This window comes from Triturus cristatus, chromosome 3_2 (genome assembly GCF_964204655.1).
Source record: "Triturus cristatus chromosome 3_2, aTriCri1.1, whole genome shotgun sequence".
Lineage (NCBI taxonomy): Eukaryota > Metazoa > Chordata > Amphibia > Caudata > Salamandridae > Triturus > Triturus cristatus.
This window is the reverse complement of record NC_140584.1, coordinates 176,205,877-176,229,770: the sequence shown is the minus strand read 5'-3', so window position 1 is coordinate 176,229,770 and position 23,894 is coordinate 176,205,877. Positions and strand designations below refer to the sequence as shown.

The following is a 23,894-nucleotide window of genomic DNA, read 5'->3' as shown; positions in this document are numbered from 1 at the left end:
AAGGTCCAGAGTAGCCCGCAGGCTGGTTCATGTATATTCAGATGGATTAAAAGAGTTATCCATCCCACCTGTCCCCAGTCCTCCCGGCCCCGGGTTAGTGATATTATTTCCCCCGGGACCAGATGCCATAGGTAATAATCGAGATGTGGCAGGATCCCTAATACCCATACGAGCTTCGCCTGCTAAATGGCCCAGTTCCCTGTTGTTGCCCCCCACAGACCTAGTCGCTTCGGGTATTATCGGCCCATGGGTTCTTCAGCTGTCCCCTGAACAGCACACTGACACCCACAAACCACCTGGTTAGATGACACATTACTAAATTTTTGAAGGTGCAGCAATTTTTCCTCAATTACCCCTAGTTTACATAATAGGGGTGCTAGGAGAACAGTTATTAGAGTCTCTAAACATTTCCAATGATCAGGGTCACCCCCAGTATCTGCCAAAGTACGGAGGTCAATATTTGACAAATGGAACATACCATCAGCGGCTTCTAAGATCTGATGCTCATGTGGCCCTGTCTCTTGGTGCATGGATTTAAGATTGTGCTTATTCCTCTGTGCCACACTTCCCCTTGTACGTTTCGCAGGGAGCTCACCATCTCCACCCAACAAAGGTTTGACCGTGCGTACCGTGCTTTCCTTTAAAGCTCTTTTAAGTTTCTTAGGTCTAGTAGCAGGGTCACCTTGGGCTGAACAAGTCGTAGTTAACATATGAGCTGGGGATAGAAACGGGGGTGCAGGAGGATATACTGTCTCCAGGATTAGATTAATTATTGAGTTCTGAGTTTGACTCAATATTGTATTACAAGCAGGATCCTTATTATGTAAGTGGCCCACCCAATATAGCAACTGCATCGTCAGCTCGTTTCCCGTCAGAGCTTATAACTGGGATATCAGAGCATTGGCGATCTGAGTTTTGTAGTGCGCCCAAGGGAGATTTAGCCATAATTATGCCTCCCAAAGATTACCTTTTTTGACCTAAATAGGTGTCCATGGAGAGTCGGTTTTCAGTAAGCTGGATTTCATGTGACAAAACTGACTCGGCCCTAGACAGAAACGCATCCAATGTTCCCACAACCCCACCCCCTACCCGTGCTCCTATTGCCTTGCGTTTTGAAGTCAGAGTCTGTGCCTGGAAATGTATGTAGCACAAAGCTCTGAGCAGTCACACGTATTAAAATAAATAGTGAATTATAACCTTATATGACAGCTAGTAACCAAATCGCATCCGATGGCTAAGAGGGGTGGCCCAGCCCTGCCTCCTCCTGCCTCGTACGAGCTCAGACGGGCCCGCACTTGGTCAGGGATTCGTCCCGTGGGGGGTGAGGCAGCGCTTTATGCGCGGTGACCATGCCTCCCCCTCACTCACTGCAGCTGGAGAGTTACCGGTGCACCCTGGGGCCTGTAGTCCTCACCCGGGGTGTTGTGGCAGATGATAGCTTGGTATGGCAGCGCTACAATGTCCTAGACAGCCAACCTCCAACAGGGCAGCAAGAAGACAAGAAAGGAACTCCCGGCAATATTTCAGCAAAGGCACGGCCAGAAAAAGACTCCCACGCAACGGGGGGTGAGGCAGCGCGTTATGCGCGGTGACCACGCCTCCCCCTCACTCACGGCAGCTGGAGAGTTACTGGTGCACCCTGGGGCTGTAGTCCTCAATCGGGGTGTTGTGGCAGATGACAGCTTGGTATGGCAGTGCTACAATGTCCTAGACAGCCGACCTCTAAAAGGGCAGCAAGAAGACAAGAAATGATCTCTCGGCAATATTTCAGCAAAGGCACGGCCAGAAAAAGACTCCCCAAGTAATTAAGTTTAATGTACTCGATAGGAGCATACTGACCTTAGTCCTATGCGAAAACTATAGTGTATATTATTCCAATGCGCAGAGCCTATAAGGGAAATAGAAACTACACTACAGGTTAGTAGAGAGTGTTTAGAAATAAATACATATTTTTTATAGATACCTTGTGTGGTTCTCCTTTCATTTGGTCATTCATGATCTGGTAAACCAAGCTTCTTTACATTCCTGCGAGACTTAGCCTGAAGTCTGCTCTCCCTAGCTACCACTAGGATAGCATCCAATAAAGGTCTTTAACCTAATCATCAATAAGGATTGTTTGGACTGGTGCAAGGTGCCCACCATAATTAATGGACAGCATATACCAGGCCAACTTCTCACAAAATGCATGTCTTTCCAGATTAAAATACTTTGGTGCAATAAAAAGATAACAGTGTTCCGGAAGTTAAGCAAGCTATGAGGGCTCTCTAAATCACTTATGGGCTGATATACCCAGCAAAACTCTGTGCTTTCCCAGATGAAAAATACAATTCTTTCTCACTTAGGAAGCAGCATGAGCAGGGTTGGAAAGAAGAGTACATGACACAACGCATGTGCAAAGGATTCAGGCAAGGAGACCAATGAAGCAGAATAAGTATCAAAGCCCCCACCAACTTCCAGGAGGCCCAACAAACGAACAAGCAGGTTGTAAATTGGTGAAAATGGTGAAAGATACCATACAAATAGAGGTCCAACCCTGCGAGAGACCTACAGTAACCCAGAACCTCTGGAGGGGAGATCAGAGACATCCTCATCAGGAGATAAATCATCACTTACCAAGGGACCCACAGGTCACACCCACAATAGCAGAAGATAGCAACCGGCAATGCCAATGTCCAGGTGGAAGGTACCAAGAAGTAGGGTTGACTTAAATTAATACAAAAACTGATGACTACTGGTAGCTGGATGTAGTTGCATGCACAAATATGACTACAAATATGTTTTTTAGGCAGAATGATAGAGAGATGGGTTTACATAAGAGACAATACAGAATCCATGCGTTCATTACTTAAAGGAAGGACAAAATCAAGGCACCACACACTGTGATTTCAGAGGGAACACTAATATGGATCACCCTGGGGGTGCCCTATGCGAAAGGCTGCACATATTAAGACAATGAGGGTAGATATGTGACTGCAGATGGCTCTTTAGATGGTAGTTCCTTGACCAATTCAACAATGTATCATCCAAACACAGGGCATCCAGAATATCTTGAAGTGGAGAAGTGTGGCTCAATGATTAAAGCGGCAGACCCTGATGCAGAGGTCTAGCCCGGGACCAGGGTTCAATTTCCCGCCTCGGCGGGTCTTGTGCTCAAAAATTCCACAGACCTGATAATTCTCGCCTCGGTGCCTATTCCAATCATGGAGTCCCACTCTGCAACTCTGGGCAATAGCTTGCTTAATCTCCACAACGGCCCCCACAACGCTAAGGATGCCTGGCCTCCACCTTGGGGGTGCCCAGGAGTGGACGCCTCACAGGGAAAGCCAGAATGGGTTCCACAGCGGTATTCGTACAAGCGCCTTGAGACCCTTGCGGGTGAGTAGTGCGCTATACAAGTATCAATTTACATATTATCACTACATCTAACTAGAAACATAGATGAACTGGACATTACATGATTATAATTTAGTATTCAATTGTGTTAAGGATTGCTAAAATCAACCTCTGCAAGCTACATGTGCAGGACATTGTCTTGCAACTTTCAATAATGATGAAGTCAATGGGGTTGCTAGACCAATGGAAAGAAATGTACACCGAGGACTGTGAATACTCATATTAATCAGTTGTGCATGAGATACACACACAGCCAGACTTGTTCATGGGAAATGTAGGCAGAGTACATAAGGTACTTTTGCTCTCGCTACTGTGGGGAGGGAAGTGTCATAGGTACCCACATGGAAGATTCAACCTAATGCTCTGCTTGATCCCCCTTGTAGAGCCACAGTTTGTGAACATACTGTTTCTATAGTGCACAGCATCCAGCTCAATGCAGGATGCCTTCAAGGCTATAATTAGGAGTATATGCATTAAAATGGCTAAAGAGATGGGAATGACTCTGCACTGAGAATTTCCAACAGCTGAACAAACAATCCACACACTAGACACATCCATGAATTTGAATGACAAGAGTAAGGCAGAGTCCCTAGAGAATAAAAAGAATTACAATATGTTGATGGACTGGCTTTGCTGCCTGGACTATAAGAGTATGTGGACAGACAGCATATGGAAGGTGACAAAACAATCTGTGTGTTGACTTGGCTGGTCAAATCGGAGGTCCCTTGATTGCTAAATTGCACCACAAACATGCAATGTGGAGTTGAGTAAACTCCCAATCCCAAATAAACATAATATTTACTACTTTGCTACTTATTACCAACACAATTATATTACTGCACTGCAACAGCCTCAATTCAATAAACAGAGGAATTCTCAGCCATGATCCCTATATCTAAGTTTTCCTGAAACAAACACTAGCACTAAATTCGGCCTTGCACTAACTGGTGATTAAGAATGCAATCCCACTTTCTGGATTTTATACCACATATAAAGCGAATTGCTGATAGGCTTTATGCTATGTACATAGAGGCCTATAGCCTACAGTTGTTACCTTTGTCAACTAGGGAGATCATAATAATTGTACAAGTCACATCAACCGCTATCAATACTGAATGCAGAATGAAAGATATTGGATAAGGTTATTAAAAACTGATTATTCCATACCAGCTTGGTACATTACGACCAATGGGGTTTTGTATCAAGTAGAAATGCACACATTGTGGAAACTGTTTCATGGTATGGATCTATCACCCTCAGCTGAAGAGCTATAAGCAGTGACGTCCCTAGATGTAGAAAAGGCTTTTAACACCTTAATGTGGTCTCAATTGTTTGAAGTGCTGACAAGGATGGGAATGATGGGAGAAACGCTGAAATGTAGTCACTATATTTGCAGCCATTGGCTAGAGTCAGCAGGGATGTATAGCAAATTAGAAGAGGTACAAGACACCTATTTTATTTGTAATAACTATAGAGAAATTGTCTTGCCTAGTACAAGTTCAACGACTGAACTGGGATATTCATTTACATAAAAGGACACAAATGGTGGCCCTGCATGTGGATTAGGCCTTTTCGTTCCTAACTGACTTGGGTAGTAGTTTGACCTCAATTATATTACCGTTGTTAGAAATGGGGTTTCTGGTTATCAGAGTATGGGCCCTCTAGGGGAAGGAACCATCACTCTAGTCGGGGTTAGCAAGATGCACACTAAAAGATAATCTGTGCTAACCTTCTGGTAGCTTGGCACAGAGCAATCAGGCTTATATAGAGAGGCAATGTGTTAAGTATTTGTGCAACAAACACACACACATACAGTAAAGCAATGAAAACACCAGAAAAATATTCCACAAAGGTATATTAAAATAGAATATATTTTTATGAGAAAAACAAGACCAAAAGATCAAAATTCCAATAACAAATCTATTAAACTGCCTCTAATAATTTTGTCACCATCTAGCTGGCAACTTTTTTTGATGTATTTAATTTTGCATGAGCGACTCTTTCTGTTCCTCATGTTTACAAGCATGCTCTCTCTTTCACACGAAAGAGCTATGCGCCAAGGATTTAAGTGCTTTGTGAAAAAGCTGTTGGTGTGACCACGTATTATAAAGGATAAGGTACCTCCTGCTGTACATGATGAGGACACTGCAAGTCACCTCGGTGTTCCATACCTTCATAATGGAACTTAGCCATGGAACTCCTCTGTCACTTGCAATATCCCTATGATATTTGATGATGGTACTTTATCCCATATATATTAGGGCTTTAACCTTTCTTTGCCAAAAGGCATGGCCCTGTTTCACTTTAAAAAATGAATGTAAAATGTAAAGTTGTAACTGAAACAACTGATTTGAATTATGAAGATGAGCACCATCAAAATGAACTGTTTGCGGGAACTGATTAACTATAAATTGAAGCCAACACTCGAAATCCGGAACATTTCCCCCAAAAAAGAGCCTTCAGGCTCCAACCATTTCAAAATGTAGCAGAAATTTCTGAAATAGCTGTACCTTTCCACAAAATACATCCTTTGTCATCCTAATCTCATCAGTGCACATACACAGGCAGAAAGACTAGAAAAAATTAAAATGCGCCTAAACCTTAGATTAAGAAATTTGTATTTTTTGGACCAAAATAAGTGAATATGATGATGGTTGCAAAAATTCCTTAACTTGGAAAACTGGAAATGCGTGGAAGATGAGAGAAAACAGAACATAATTGTGTGATTCTTGTAAAATGTCAATTTTTCTACAGAATGTAGAGGTTTGCAGTGAAAATATGAAAGCACCTGTATCGTTCTGGATGCAACATGAATTGAAGGAAAGTTTAAGTACAAATGTATGATACTCATTCACGTCTTTGCTCCATAAAAATATATTGGAAATTGAAGAATATAACTTACAATTATGATAAACAAACATATTTTTTGCTCCATACAGTTTAGTTAATTAATGTAAAATCTGTGTGCGTGATTATATGTGCATCTAAAAAAATATGTTCGAGACCTCACTATCTCTTCTGCAAAACACTGTCCTTTTCAAGACTTGTAATAAATGTATTGTTGTTACACCTCTTGTGATAAATGTTGGCACTCAGAGCATGGTTTTAGAGCTCCCTTACAAGCTTTTCTGCCCCAGACTCATTGTTCTAAAACATATATCAATCTCTATTTTATAGGCATAAAAACCTATGTGAAATATATCCATAATTCTCCATAGTTTGCGTCAGCTAAATGAACAGCTCATTCATAATGCAGCAGTTTGATTGTAATTGTGTAGTTTAAAGGGATTCAAATCTGCTCAATCAAGAAAAAAATACTTACAAAAGTTGAATTTTCCAGCAGTATTGTAGTTTCATTGGTTTCTACATTAAGCTTAACCACATGTCCATTTGTGTTCTTATACAAAACTTCCACATCTAAAAATAATAAGAGTTCAAGATTTTAAAAAATGCAATCAATATTATAAACACATTGAAACAATATCTAGTATGCATGAGCAATGCGCTAAATAGCATAACAGTGATATTTCAGCATATTTTCAGAGCAGCTTACCACATGCTGATGAAACTGTATGATAGTAAAAAAAAAATGTTTAATTTAAAGCCAACATTTTTTTACTAGAATTCATTCATTAATTTATTTTGTAAAGCTTTACTGAATTCTACACACATGTAATTTGAAAGAAATGGCCATTTCAACTATATATATGGAATAGGCCCAGCTGCACACAGAAAGGTTTAAAGTTTTAAATATTTTCTTTAAAAAAACTATAGCTGGCAGGCATCACCAATAGGGAAAAAAGGGTCTTTTGCAAATCTCTGACATTACTTTAAGCAAAATCACCTTGAAATTAACCACATTCAAAGCTGATCAATGGTATTTATAAAGTTAGCAAAACGCTGAGGGGCAGATTTACAAGCCCCTTGCGACACATTCACGCCGCCGTTGCGCCACTTCTGTGACGCAGCGGTGGCGTAAACCATGCGCCATGTTGGACCTTATTTACAACGTGACGCATCTAGGGAGATGCGTCACGTTGTAAAGCCCTGCGCCACATTAAAACTGCGTCAGGTTTAATGTATGCAGGGTGGGCATTCCCTCGGAAAAGTGACGCAGTGAAATCTACAAGATTTCACTGAGTCACTTTTCCGATGCTGCTGTGTCAAAACCCTGCGCCTGCTTGAAGCAGGCGTAAGGCGTGACCCAGCATGTTAGATATAGGCAGCCCCTGAGCATTGCTGGAGTTGCATCGCTCTTGGGACACGACTCCAGCAATGCGCCGCCCTTACGCCATCAGATGCGTCACGCATCTGTTTATCCTTACTCCACGATGCGCCTCATTGTAAATGCAGCGCATCTGTGGTGGCGCAAGGGTAAACTTGCGTGACGCATCTTGCCTGGCGCATCCCTGCTGATATGCAGGGATGCGCAAGTCCTTGTAAATCTGCCCCTGAATGTTTTATTCAGAAAATGTCTTGTCCATGAGATACCACAGTAATAACACTGTAATCTCCATAGCCCCGAGAACATTTTGAAGAACTGAAGTGCAACCTATATGAGGTGTTTTATGGACCTTACAACGGAAACAAAAGAACCACTCAAACTGCCCATCCAATAGAATGTGGCAATTCCCTGAACTAACGCGCGTATTTTTGAATCAGAAGATGTCAAATAGGAAAAAACACATTCCAAACAAATACACTACATCAGTGGTTCCCAAACTGTGGTCCGTGGACCCCTAGGGGTCCGTGACACATTCCCAGGGGGTCCGCAGGCGGCACTGCAAAGGTCCTTTTATAATCAGCAGTTTTAGGGAAACAATAAAAGTATCAAGATAACTCCACTGAATAATGTAAATGCTTGAAAGACATGGGAGTTTTGTTCAGCCGCAGCTCTGATTCATCTAAGGTAGTGCTGAGGGTTAATATGCCTGCTGCAAAGAGCGTGTACCATGCATTTAAAAAAACAATATTTTACGTGCATAGCTCAGTGCTTTTATTCCAGGAAATCTGTTGCTAGAGTGCAGTTCATAAGTTACAATTGTAATATAGCACGGAACTATGAACTGCCATCAAAGATCTGCATGCAAACTGCATGGTACAAGTTAGTATGTTATGGTTTTTGCCAGTCTTTCATTAGCCTGATGCTGCTAAAAAAGGTTTAGATGGGTAGACATAACAATTCGTATTATAAAAGTAAACTCTAACCACTGTGTGATGTTCTGAATCCTAAGTTGTGCTTCTCCAGACCAAGCACTAATAAAAACTGCCTACCTGTGAATCCTACACCTTGTAGTCCCCTTTGACTTACGTAACATTTCCTATACACTGATTTACACACATTAGAATCATTGTCTCTGTATGTGTGTGATCTAACGTGCTCTGACTCTCTACACTACATTGAGCCGAGCTATAAAACAAATTAAATACATGTGACAGAGGGGCTATGGAGAGATAAGAGGCACGATGTGCAACAAAGATTGTTGTATGCTGGTGCACAGTTAGGGCATCATTTACTATGCTTTAAAAGCTAATACAAATCAATAAATAATGACAAATGTGTTGTAGAATGTACCAATTTAATTTTTCCCTAATTTTCTTGGGTGGAGAGCCCCCTGAAGCCTCTTTTGGAGTGGCCAGGTGCACACGCTGCATTTGGTGTGCACCTTACGGGGACTGGTCTGAAAACATTTTCCCGTGCTGATTTGAGTTTTTCTATCCAGCCCTGGCAGGAGTATGAGCCTCGTACAGCGAAATAAAACCAAACATTGAAGAGTTAGTCCCCGAGATGCAGCACCAACCTTCCCATTAACTTTGTTTGATTTTTCAACATAAAGTAATAAAATCTTTAGTAATTGCAGTATTTGCTTGGTGTGAACTTGTTTGTGTATTTTGTTTGAGAATTACTGTTTTAATGTTTGGAATTTAAATAGTGCTTAGGGGTCTCTAGCTTCCAGTAGTGACTCAGTGGGCGTCCTCAGGAGTCAAAAGTTTGAGAACCACTGCACTACAAGATCCATTCAGACTTTCAGTTTTTGTACTAGTAAGTGAGTCACCCCTTCAAAAACAAATTTTTTTAAAGGATGTTTCTAAGATGTATAGTCCAGCTCTCTGCAATATTTCTTGCTGATTTGGCTAGAAAGGCCAGTCCTCAATCTTCAAACAAATGTATTTTACACAGTCATTATTGCTGAGTCTTTTATATAATTGTTAGGAACATCCTGGGAGATAAGTACGAGAATAAACATTATCAAGAATTATATATTTTATATTTTAAACCACATTTAATCAGACATTTGGGGATTGAGTATGGAAATAGAGCCTGGCTCCTTACCAGTAATGTACATATGACTGGTGGATAAATAAATCCACATAGGATCTCAGAATACTACCATGTTTTTATGAAATCAAGCGAGGACCAGATATTTAGTTCAGCAGACAAAAGGACAAACTGGCTGGGAGAAGAGATAGCTGCAGAGATGGTTAAAACTACGGGAACCGACCGACCATAGGCCAGCGGTTCCACAGCCGATATTATGATGTGACCGCATATGGTGTGGACGGAAACTCTTATTTCTCTATGGGAGCTTGTGCTGCGGTCATATTAGGGCCACAGCTCAAGCTCCCACAGAGAAATAAGAGTTTCTTTGAATCAATGCATTGAGTGGCAGGTGCAGGGATTTACAGAGGCAAACCGTAGGTGCCCCCCCAGACCACCAATTGGAGGCAGCTGAGGGATGGGGGCCCTGCTAAGTGCCCCTCAAGTCGCTTTCCGACAGATTTTGCATGAGGGAAAGCCCGACATGGAAAGTCTGCCTGAGACCGAAATCATAATCCCAAGGGTGCAAACGCCGTTTAGAGGGTTTATGAGCAACCTCCGTCTGGCCGATGAGCTCCTTGAGCCCATCGGAAGCCAGCTGAAATGACCGGCCAGTTTAAACTCCGACCACCTTCTTTGTAATAAAGCAGTTGGAGTTTAAACCAATGATGTCGGTTGGAAAAGCTCTGACCTGCGGTCGGAGGCTTGCCGAGCGACATCCTAATCCGCCCCTATGTAGCGAGTAGTAAGTAAGTAACTAGAAATGTGTTATTCAGCACTTTTGCAATGTATTTGTTTTTTATATTTTGCTCGCTAAAATGCTTAAATGGGGCCTCACTGAAGGCATGCGTATGTGATAGGTCCTGATCTGATTTGTCTGAGTAGAGTGCTCCCACATATTCTTTAATGTGGCTGCCGCTATAAGTGGTTGGCATCCGGAATATGCGCTCTTGCTTCAACAGGTACTTAGGTATTTTACAAGTTAAATATTCTCTAGCATTCATAGTCAATGGCGGAATGTGTTTCTTAAATGGCAGCTCAGTTTTGCTACATCAAGCCTGGCGCACATGTTCTGCAATCAGCACATAAATATGCTTGTATACTAATCAAGGGACTTGATTAATTTTATACGCACAGTTATTTTCTGCCTCTGACCTTGGCTGTGGCTCCAAAAACACGAAAAGTGATGTCATCTGGCTTGCCAGTCTAACCGTGGATAATCCCATATTGGGACATTAATAGCAACTTGCAAATATAGAATAGTAGAATGGACAGGGGTTTAGATCAGCGATGCCACCCATTAATCTAAGGGCCAAATACACAAAGTTACCTTTATGTACCATATCTCAGGCTTCTAACAGTCCTGCATGGCACACGGATGCCCGGTTAAATAATGGTACTCTGCATGCTGTGGGTAGGCACACTAGCAGGAGCAAGCACTCCTCTCACCCACCCTTCTATAATATCGAATTATTGGGCCTGTTTTATGCAGTTATTCATTTGCTGAACATCCACATGCATGACAGGAGAAGAAGGATGTGATACTGTTAGTACTATAGACCACATTGCCTCACCCAACATGGACACATGAAGTGCACACTAGGAGCATAGCCTTAGAGAAATCCTCAGATGCATATAGTAAGCTGCTGGAATGCATGATCATAGTCATATGGAGCTTGACGTGCCAAGCAGGAGTCAAACATAACCAAATCCAACATTGCCGTTCCGATTGCTGGACCTACACTTGATCAGACCAGGCACAGGGGAAGAAAGGTTATGGAGAGAGGAGTGATTTTTCGAACACATACTGCTAGAAATGAGTGATACATCACAAAGGAACTGTTCAAGGGGACTGTCCTTCCTCCAGTCTCTGATGAAAAGCCTTGCACACACTTGTGTTGAAAGCCTCATTGACATTGATGCACCTGTAAAATACTTTTAAAAGAAAATGCCTTTCAAATTTTGCGCCCAGGCTTTTCAGTGTCATACACAAGTCTAAAACTGTTCTGTCGATTTCCCCATAGGTGTCTGTGGTGGGGAATCCATGGCCTGACTGCAGCAGGATGACACCCACCCATTTTTTTGTTTCTAACTGGGATGGGCAGGGCCATTACATAGGGTCCTCCTGGATTAGTAGTAAGACTGATCTTATGGAAGGCTATCAATTACGCTCTTTACTATAGGCATTGTCGCTGACGCATCCCCTTTAATGAGAACTTTGGCTGTATTCATAGGCTCCAATTGACAAATATTTTAATGTAAGTAGGTTTGATATGCTCTTGAAGTTCTTCTAACATACTATTAAATTCCAGGAGTAATTAGATCTACGCAGAGAGTACGATTAGAGTCAGTACTGAGAAATTCTTTGTGCATCGATCCCAATTAATTTCATCGCATTGTTTGGTTGTCCAGCCAATGCAGATGAGAGAAATCTCTCAACCCTTTTTATTAAACCCAAATTGTCCAACCCTTTTTATTAATTCTATTTCCCGCGTTTTTAAGTCTACAAATCTAAATGTAATATTGTCCTGTTTATAAAATGAACGATATTTAAAAAATGGGCTTATAATTTTCCACGTTATAAAGAAGTTGCCAAATATGAACCGGAAGTAGTACTTCGGCAAAGAAAAGGAAAAGTGCTAGCCATGTGCTTACGACCCTAGTGCATTATATCTTGTGCTCTTCCGCTGGAAAGTTCAAACAGGGCAAAGATTTTTGTTTTGCTTTAAATATTTCATGTTCAACTTAGACTATATCACTACCCTATCTGCCCGACCCTAAATTATCTCCCCATTTAAAATTAACTCTTATTGTGAAACTACAGTGCTTTTTATCCGTGAGGACTAACACTCACACAGCCGCCCCCAAAGTAATGATATAAAACAGTGGAAAAATGATTACTTAAAAGGGGGCAATATACACTATTTGTGTAATGAGGGCTCTTAGTATCTTGGACGTTTAAATTTGGATTCCATTTTAGAACAAAAATATACAATTGATTTTAAGCATGCAAATATTTTACTTAATCTAAATAAAATACTTGTTCCGTATAAATGTGAAGCATGATATCTTTAGCAAAAAACGGTGCTCAATGAAATTTTATAACACTTTTTACATAAGCAATTACTGGTTTAAAAAAAGGAGAAGGTAATATATGTATGTTGTGCAGACCACTGACTTCCTTATTCAAATAGTCAATATTATTAAGTGTAATCACATTAGGCATGTGTGTCATACTAGCAAAAGGTTAATATTCTATTCAAGGGCCAAAGGGATAAGAGTGGATTTCCCAGGTATCTTGGGAAATTAACTACCGACTGGCAACAATTCTTCACTTTCCCCTCCATAGGTTGGGCTTATGGGACGTTGTGATTCATGAATACCACTAAATCAAAGTGCATAATTGCCTTATTTAGTCTACTCAATTCATCTTTTTAAATAGAAGCCTCATTTTGAATTATTGACTTAGATGTGCATTGTTTTCTTCTCAAATTAAGACATTTACATGAATTATGCATGCCTCTGAATGATTTGCTTTCTTATAAGCACTTCAATGTACTACTGCTATGGTGTATAATTAAACTAAATACAATTTCAATTTTATATGTTAAGGCCGGCCAGTGTACAATTGTCTTTATTTAGTTCCAAATAGCATGCAATTTTCAGATCACAGCTTGTAAAAGAAGACATTGTTCCAGGACAGGGACACGGTGGGAAAGTTGTGCACTCCAACAAGCATGCAACTTTTCTTATCCCATTAAAACTCTAGAAAGGGCTGCAGATTTACTTCAAGCAAAGGAAGGATTCAAATAGGCCCCAGGATAAGAATTAGGCCTGGGCAGAACTCATGGAGTTTCACTCTAAATAATCATGCAGCGTTGCATAAAAGCTCAGCATGATTCCATGGAGTTCCACCAACGGCCGGAAAATGCACGTTGCATTTCTCATGCTCCAATTGTTGTGCAATTAGCGTGATCCATGCTGAAAAGCAGCGCAAACACCACCACACTAAGGGGCTCATTTATGAGTCCTTGCGTCACTTTTGCGCCGCCGGTGCGTCACTTTATGTGACGCATCAGCGGCGTAAAAACTGGACCTTGATGTACCATATTTACATAGTGACGCATCTAGGTAGATGCGTCACTTCGTAAACCCCTGCGCTACATTATACCTGCGTCAGGTATAATGTATGCATGGTGGACGTTCTCACGTAAGTAAGCATCGTAGAAGTAACGCAGTGAAATCTACGAGAATTCACTGCGCCACTTCTAGAGTACAAATGCGTCAATATCTTGCGCCTGCCTCACAGCAGACGTAAGACTGACGCAGGCCCTTTCACATTGGGCTTGCCCCATGTGAAAGGACACATTGCTGGAGTTGCGTCACTTTTGTGACACACTCCAGCAATGCGTCACTTTTGCGCCTACAGATACGTCAGAAATACTGACGTATCTGTGACTCCTTGCGACATGATGCGTCATACTGTAAATATGACGCATCATTGGAGTCGCAGGGAGGGTGCAGTGAAAAGTGACGCATCACTGCTTTCACGCAGTGATGCGTCACTTTTCATAAATGATGCCCTATGTTTGAGTTGATTTTCCTGTGGCTTGAGTAGAAAATCTTCTCAGGAAGTAGTCCTCTGACCGTGACGGCTCGCGACCACCCACATTCATAAACTCTCATCAGAAGTCCTCATGGCATCTGAAAATCATGCTAGGGGATGGCAAATTTTGCTTGCACTCAGCAGCTCACATTCTGAAGCTCTGTGATGTTTACATTGTCCACGTGTTGCTCCAACAAGAAAAAGATTCTGCTATGCAACGATTGGCAGAATGTGGCAGGCATTCCACATTATAAGAGTCACATGGAGTGGCAAAGACTCTCGCATTCAATTTGTGAAATTAAAATTCCACCCAGCCCTATTAAGAATGGGAAAAGAACACCAGAGACTATTTTCAGTGTTTAGGAGAAGGTGTTTCTTTAGAATGAAATACATATTTTCCTCTGAGAGAAAAAAGGAAAAAAGTTTGAAAATTAATTTGGACACATGCAAGACATTTCATCATGCAGAAATCCTTTTGCTTGGAAGGGAAGTGGAATTCCAAAGCATTCAACAATCTTAGGAATCTTCTGCCAATTCCAAAACTTTTTCCAGTGTAGTGTTTTACCTTTGACTATAACTCGGATGTATATTTTATAGCAGTAAATCTAAACCAAATACAACATTCTGCAAACTACATTAGTTCACAGCACCAAACTGGTATATACTTCAGAATTACATGCCTGAAATTAAACTTAAATTAATAGGAGGTTTCCAGTAACAGGCAAGATTTTCAGAAATCTTTTTCCGAATCTGCTGTACAGGTTCACATTTATTTGTAACTCAGAAGTGTGGTTTACAAAAGCAAAAATAAGCCAAATACAAAATACAAATCCTGCAAAATACTTTATTTTAGAACACCAGAATGGAGTACAATAGAGGATAACATTTACAGTTTTGGGTAAGAGTTCCAATGTATTCATAACATTTAAGGCTAAGAGTACAACTTCCCTTAAGACTTTACTACTTTGGACTGAATATATTAATGCTCCTCTGTTCATTATGTTTTGCTCTTGCAAAAAATGACTAAACACTGAGGGACAGATTTATCAAGGGACAGCATTGCCCTTGCATCACGCAGGTTGTCGTAAGGGCAAAGCAATCTCTAAGTCAGATTTAACAAGCAGTACGCATGGCTTGGTAAATCTGGGGTAATGCATGGCAGCGCAAGTTGTAGCCTTACATTACTCTGCTCTGGGAAGGGGTTCTCTGTAAGGAGCGTGGGTGCTCCCAAGCATCCACTGACAGATTTTGGTGCATTCTCAGATTTTCTAACATTGGTGAACCTGAGAATGCATCAAAGTCATCAAAATGTTACGCCTTCCCAGGGAGGCACTATGAGGAGAGATATCATCATTTTTCATCGTTGTTTCCTCTTTCTAAATATGCTGCATTCTACAGAAAACGTAAAGAGAGGAAAAAAAACAGGGATTGTTTTTGTGTCACTTCCTGCACAAAAACAATCTAGTCTGCAGTGCAAGCACGCTTACACCATCGTGCAAGGTATCTGCATTGGCACTATGCAGCCGATTGTGTGCCAGGAAGAGAGCAGGAATGTGCCATATTTTGGCCAATATGGCACATTCCCTCCCTTTGTCTCTCACATAGTGCAGCAACTCGTCCTGCTGTGTGGCACAAACCCTTGATAGATATGGCCCTGAGCCTATTAGACCTATGAAGTGCTGTTTAAGAAAATAATCATTCTTCCATTGGAGTCTCTTTTGGAGTGTCAAGATGCAAACTCTAATAACTATGCAGGATAACATAAAATACATATGTTGCACAGTGCCACTGCTAAGCAACTTCTTTTGGGCTTGGAGAGGATAATTTCTGTATTCCAAATGGTTTTTGTTTTTTTCAGCCAGAATACATAGTTTACTGATACAATTTGCCCACACATCTTGCTAAAATGTAAACATATACACATTTAAACTCTTCACAACATGTCAGTCCATGTGAGGTGATCATATGTTTGAGGGTCAGTCACTATAAGTTATTATAATAGATGAGCTTCTGAGGTAGGAGTATAGGGCATGATTTAGACATTTCTTGACAAATGCAAATTTGGGGATTCATGCAATTTATGAAGCTAAGTGCCATATTTTAGATTTTCTCTGCTTAATATTCCTTCATGGTGTTCCCACTGGGTTGTTCTTAAAGAGATGAATGGTTGATGAGGCTCACTGGGTAAAACGTTACTTAAATGAGACAATGCACTTGTATTATTTTGGAAAGATTACTGAACCTAAATTCTCCCTGAACCTATACACCTTCAAACATGGCACACGTGTCTACAGTGACTTATGGGGCCACTGTTTAGGGTATGGCAGAAGCGGGTTGAGGATCCCGTTATTAAGAGACTTTTAGCATTACCCCGCAGTTGTTCCTTTGTTATATGTCATAGTGAGTAGGGTTTATCTTACAGATACTATTAAGTTGGCTCCAATTCTGCTATGGCTCTGGATATGGAGAAGGGAAACAGTTATTTTGAAGCAACAGATATTTGTGGACTGTATACAACTCCATTCTCCATTAAAAATACACTGGTTACATTATGTAAAGTGAACTCTGTAAAAGCTGGGGCTCCTGATCTGTTTAATAGCCCCTTCACTTGTCTGACATTTAGCAAGGTAAGAGTAAAGGAGATATTTTTAGTAAAAGCTGCTTTTAATAGATGGGAAGCAAATAAAAATAAATCTGCTGTCATACATTACAAAGTCCTTTCCATAAATTTCGGTTCTCAGTTCTACCTTGTTTTTATACAGAATGTACAGAATTGTTTTATCTTGACTAGATTTCGTCTGAACTATCTCCCACTGATGCTGGGCTTTCCTGCAAACTGGTATTTACTTAGAGAGTTTGTCCCATGTCCTTGTAGGCCTGCTCTTTTCTTCTTATTACTGCTGGTTAGCCCATGGGTTTGTTTTGCTGTCACATCCTATTCTTGGCAATGCCTGAAGTTTAGACAACTCTGGTTGATATGAGGAAAGGTCAAAGGATTTGATGTATTTGTACAAAAGAATTTGACCATTATGATAGTTTGTTTGTATTTTCCTGTGTATTCTATCCATTTTAGTGAAAGTGGATTTTATCATGTCTTATAACATGGTTTGTTTTAATTATTATTTTAACAATTGAGAGAATTGAGTTATGGTAATGTTTATACTACTCATATTGATTTTATAGTTGAATTATGCTTCTTTTATGTACTTTTTATGCTACAGAAATGTAGCAAATATGTAGCAAAATAAAGATTTTATAATGATGAACCACACATGTGTAGTACATCATGCCATGCAGTGTTTGAGTACCTTATGCTACAAACTTCATGAAGATTGACTTCCAAAATTCACATTGAAGCACTCACTTATTCCAAAGACAGTTTCTATTTCATGGGATAAATGGAGGGCCTCAATAGCAAGTAAAGTAATTTAAAACATTTTGCTGTATAAAGATCTACAGGGCTAATAAAGTAGACCTAATTTAGAACCAAAACGTCAACCCTTATTTGGTGTATAAACAGATGTGTTAGGAACTCTGTCCCATTACATTTACCTACTGGTCCTTCCTTTTGCCCAGTGTTGTAGAAGTTGATTGTTTAACCAAATGTTTAAGCATGGTACACTGTAAAGTAACTGTGGCCCATTCTAGAGAGTAGAGGGGCCATGCCCCCTCACCTCTGGCTCAATAAGAAGAGTGTCTGTCAGGCTGAGCAAAGGTCAGTCTGACAGGCTATCTGTTTTTCAGGCCAGGTGGCCAGCAGCTAGACATGAGCCAAATGCACAGGTTCCTGACTGCCTGAACTGAACTTTGCTGAGCTGAAGATGTCATAGCTCCTGTGACACCTTTTTAGCCTTGCAAAGCACCTCAAGGTCCTCCCCCTCATGACCAGAGGGAGTTTCACTGATTGCCTCTGACCTGGGTGCTTTAGTTTTAAGGCACCAGGGTGCCCAGGGCTGAATGTCAATCAATGACAGCATGTCGTAGAGTGTGGTGGGGTCAGCAACCTAATGCCAGCCAATGATAGAAGGCACCAGTCTCAAAACCCCTGAGACCTCAGAGGCATTGCTGCACGGATATGTGGGAATTTTGTCATGCTTAGTGCTTGTGTGCATGTATGGATGAATATTTGGGAGTGAATGTTGTTAAAATTACCAGCCACCACTGCTGTACAAACCTCAATAGATGTTATTGCTACTGAAAAGTTGTTTTTCAAGTACATTGACAAATTCTAATATGCCACATATGCAGGGTAGTGCAGCAAAGCATGGCGTGCTTTATTATATTGACAGCATCAAACACTCCACTTGGCAATAGAAGGCAATGGCAAATTTATGCATAGCCTAAAATGTTGTATGCACTAATCGAGCTTGCTAGGAGAAGCTTGGTTGGCATCTCAAATTGTTTCTAAAAGTTGACATTTGCTTTTCGCACCTATTGGTCACTCAGACAAAAATAGAATAGAGACTGGAAAAACATTGGACGTAGGAGTCTAATCAGATTAATAGGAATGAACATTCATCTGGAATTAAGCTCTTGCTCCCTTCAACGTTTAGAGAGTATTTAAAGTTTTCTTCAATTACCCAATAAGCAGCCAATTAGAAATAGGTGTCTAAACATATATGATGTCATGCTATAAAGTGTTTGTCTGTGATATACTATGGTGCTAACCTGAAATCTAAATTAGTTAAATATTGGAAGTTTGAAAGTTTGATTTCAACTTTCAAAGTTTATCTGAATAGAAGAGTTTCAGCAAGTTGAAATAAAAGGTGCAATCTGGAAACCCTGTTGTCCAATTAGCACGTGCTCATATTGAAATAACATATACTATTTGTTCATGAGCTAATTGAGAAATGGATTTGTGTGGACGAAATAATAATAAACTATCATGTCAAAGGTATATTGTATTTACAAATATCAACAGACCACTGATATTGCTAGGTAGGACCATATTACACGTCACCTAATATGTTTTTTTAATACTAAGCCTCAATGTTTTGTGTATTATTAGTTTTATAAACATGTTGGGGCATATTTACTAATATTTCAAGCAATGCAGGTCAACAAGGAAAGTTTCTGTGCTGTGTTGCATTGCATGAAAGAGCACTTCTGCTCTGTCCTTGTTCTGGCACACTGTGGCCTGCCTAGGGCCAATTCAGGAACTCCTGCACCATAGTGCAAGTGTGCTTGCATTACAGGCTTGATTAACCTTGTGCAGGAATGAATACCAATAAAATCCTTAAAGGCATTTTCCTGTGTTGCCTTAAGGATTGTGTGGGCTTTGGGCAAGACATATGTTGGGTCCCCATGTCCGTAACAACTTTGAATTTCATAGCTCACTTTTGTGCTTATTGTAGCCCACATGATGCCAAACAAAAGCCAGTTGGAATATGGCTTTCTGAGGACCCCAAATATCCTTTAGATTACACTTGGCAAAGAGAGACATCATTAGAATTAGACAGAAAGAAGAGAGCTTCACATATAGCAATAGAGAGAGCGACAGAGAGATAAAGGTTACTTTGCCAGGGCGGGCCTTGGAAAGTGGGGGCCCAGGGCAGTTGCCCACTTTGCTCAAGTCTTAATATGCCTCTGGCATTTTCCTCTTTCTATGAGTGCTGCAGAATGCAGCGCATGTGGAAAGAGGAAATAATGAGGAGAAAGAAAGATAGTTCTGATCATTACGCATCACTTGGGAAGGTGTTGCATTTTGACATGTTACATGTTTTACTAGCATCAGTAAATCAGTAAATCTAGGAATCCATCAACATGCATGGGTGGATACATGGAAACACCCATTTTCCACCCATGAAATGCCTCACAATTAGAAATGTAGGAAAACATATTTCAACTGTGTGTTTTATTGTGTCTGACAAAAAATGGGGTCTAAAAAACTAGATATGTTTTTTATTTCTAATTATGCTGAAGGTAATTCTGGATACATGTACATTTTTAGCACTGGTTGATGAAACATGTATTTGTGTTTTTGCTGTTTTTTAAGGATATCATTTTAATAAATTAAAGTGGAATATATATATACGCTGTGACCATCATAGATCCCCTGGATTCTTTGATTCTTTGTGTAATCCAGGACACTCACATGCAGAACATAATGTATATCAATGTTGGTGTTCTTGAGACCCCTTTGGCAAGTTAGGTCAGGATTTAACCCAGCTCTTGCAGGAGTAAATCTCCACCATGACCACAGTGGGAGTGTGCCTACCGACATTTGTGAGTTTGTATCTTCACCCTGAATGTGAAAAATCTGCTTGAGAGAATTTATGTTCATATATAATATCACCGTATTCTAGTGTAATACTACATACAGACATATGAGAACATGTTTATTTATTAGTGTAAATTTACATTTTTGTTGATACAATAAATTAGATTACTTTTGTAAATGAAGGCATTTGTACACATAAGTTTAACTAAGGTGTGCAAAAGACTTTGGGAAGCGGACTCACATTTTTTATAAAAAGAGGACTTGTAAAACTGAAGAGAGGATTTATGTAGTAAATTGCAGTAAAACAAAAATTCAATTTATGGTTATAACTGATATTAAAAAAATATGATCTCATTTGCAATCAGGCATGGTGATTTAGAAGAAATTATAACATACCCTACTGATCAAAAACCAACTTGTAAAAAATGAAGAAAAATAGCTTGTGTTAGAAAGGATGCAGTGCAATGGTTCGCAAAGAACAGTTTGTGACATTTGTGAGGAAGTGTGTTCTGACCGACTTAACTAAAACTCGTTTTTTGATTTTGAATCGTCTGGTTTTTGGATCTCTGCTGTGTGGGAGTCTCATCAATAGAGCCTTTCCCACTGTAAGTTTCCATTAAGCATTAGAAATGTTTTGACTGCCTGCATTTTAAAATAAGGGCATTTTGCTGCACAGCTGTACCCTGGATACATGTAACCCATTTGCACAAATGTGTGCACATACTTGCAAGCAGACGTAGTGGGAATAGACTGGTATCTGCTATGGGGTAGCATGATAGGACCTTGAATAAATTGGTTATGGCATGTGCAGGCCTGACAAAATAAGTGGACATCCTAAAAGAAAGGCTAAAATATTAATTTGGACTTCTTTCTCTACTTTAGCACAAACTATTCTTCCCTGAGCCGTGACTTAATTAGATTCCTATTTTGAACTCTCCAGTTTGGCCAAATGAATTATTTGGATAGGCAGTTATGATTTTAAGACCCCGCAGAACAATACACCCTTTCGCATGGGATTAGCCTTCTCCTGGAACAAGAAAGAGATAGGGCAACATCTGGATAGGGTGATTAGCTATCGCTCCACTGATTCTGCCTGATTACGCCCTTCTCCCAAGGAAAGGGGGGAAGCAGGCAGACTGCTGGCACTGATCATACCACGGGCTTCCTTTGAAATATTGGAGGGAAAGAACCAGTTTTGGAGTGTCTCGTAGGGGCTGAGCTAAATACCAGGGAAGTTCTTCGAGACCACATCTTGACTTTCCCATCTTGGGTAAATCCAGGATGTTTCGCAGCTTGAAGGGGTCTGTCAGGGTTGGAAGCATGATGTGGCATCTACAAAGCACTCCTTCTAGACCCCTCTACCTGCACTTTTAAACCCTGGCACAAGGGCAGAGATGGGAGCAAATAGGGAATCAGTGGATAAAATGGACTGACCCTCTTTCGATTACACCCTGCTGGGATAGGTCCCTTGGCTGGAACTTTATCGACTCTATCTATAGGGCCAATGGCTCCGGTTATCCCACTCCCTCTGGGGTTTATTGGATGGTGGTCTTGCTGGTACCCTGAAGAAGAAGGTTCTGTTAGACTTCTATGGACCAATTCCAGCAAGAGATTACCTATAGAAAAGGTACACATGACTCTTGCAAAACACATAGGTCCATTGGATGTTGCTGATGAGATACCTTGTGCCAGGCTAACAGGAGCTTAGGACAAGTGGACAGTTTCCTGAGCAGATTGTAGGAAAAGAAGTCAATAAACAAGCTTCATTCGAAAACCTCCCAAACAGTTAGAGGCTGGGAGGCCCTACTGTACTTCTGTGGTGGCTGGAGCATGCCACCACGAGGAAGCCACAAACAACCCTATCCAAACAGGGGTAATGGGGCTGGAGAAAAGATCTCTTGCCTAGCCTACATCTTTAGCAGACTGTCCATCAGTTTCAGAGTGCCCCCAGGCTATGAAAAGTCCAAATGTGCACAACCATCTCCTAGTCATGCCAGTGCCCCTGTGGAACAGCCTGACAAATGTGCACTATTGTGCTTCACCGGGTCGTCAGCATGACTTCCTTAATCCCTGAGGAGGGCCAGTGCCCTGGACAAAAAATCCATGCCTGCTTGACTCATATGTTTGCCTTTTCAAAGGCCTTAGGACTCTGAGGGGCATGCTTACAACAGAATGAAGAAGCGCGGTGTTAAGCAAACATTGCTAATGCCACACTTCTCCATTCTGAAAACACAGCCATGTGCCGTATTTACAGGAATGTGACTTTTCCTTAATGTGCACCCACTGTAGGTTTTAATATCAATAGATGGGAGACCATTAGAGGGTGTTGTCATAGGTACCTTACCTTTCTAATGTGCATATATCTGTTAATTTATGTGTGTGGTTTAGTGTTATGTGAAATAATGTACTTTGCCTTTTCAGAAAAAAGCACCGACTGGACAGCAATTTATAAAGCGTTGTTGGCTGTGTTGCTGAGTTTTGAATCTCTTGTCCTCAGCTCCTTACCTGAGTAAGCCTTGAACTGCTCTCACTCAGTACCCTGAGAGTCAAGTGCTAAAAATGGTTTCTTGGTTCCCAGTTTTGGTGTCTGTAGTGCAGGAGGACAACAGAGGCAGAAGACTCCAAATATGGAACTGGCCTTTGTAAAACACTGTAGAATAAGCAGAGAATGAACCCTTCCCTGTAACACAAAACAATCACATTGCCATAGCACTGTCTTTCAAGTAAACAGATGGCCTTCACTGGAGATAATGTCTGCCCAGCACTCATATCACCTCACTATCTGTACATCCAGTGAGTGCTGATTAGGCACATGCATCTTACAATACAGAAGCAGCTAGTAGTGAAAACGCCTGTGAAACAACCCTGTTCCTCCATTACCCCTCGAAAGGACTGATAGAGATCGAATTTTCCAAATTTTATAATGTTTCTTAAAAATGTCTCGACCAAAAAACTACCTCTCATTAAAAGCGTAAGAAAAGAAGGGCCAAAAAGGAAGAGGACATCTGGTCACTGGGGGATCGACTGTATTGAAAATCTATTGAAAGTGATGTAAGAGGTAACAGACAGCATTATTCATCAATATCAGAAGAGGCTGAAGGGGTAAATGTAAAAGTAAATTTGGGGACAGACATATTACGATAAGGGAACACCCAACCACCTTGAGAATGTAAGTCGCCCTGTCTACAGAAATGTAACTAAACTAACGAAAGGGAGCAAGATAGAGGGAATTAGCTGCGTCGTAGTAATTTGCATTTTAGTTTTTACAAAAACTAAAATAAACGGGAACAAACTAAGGCTGTGCAACTTATAAAGAGTAAGTAAGCTTTTACATCTTGCAATAGGTCAAATCGAGA

The 23,894-nt window shown here is 40.7% G+C and overlaps 1 protein-coding gene across 1 annotated transcript in view; it reads right to left on the bottom strand.

Annotated features, from left to right (window-relative positions):
* DPP10 (dipeptidyl peptidase like 10) overlaps nt 1–23,894 on the bottom strand; it is a 1,675,128-nt gene that overhangs the window by 937,986 nt on the left and 713,248 nt on the right. Inside the window, exon 4 of the mRNA XM_085647459.1 lies at nt 6,716–6,810. Within this exon, the coding sequence (XP_085503585.1) occupies nt 6,716–6,810 (95 nt within the window). The remainder of the gene's footprint in view (nt 1–6,715; nt 6,811–23,894) is intronic.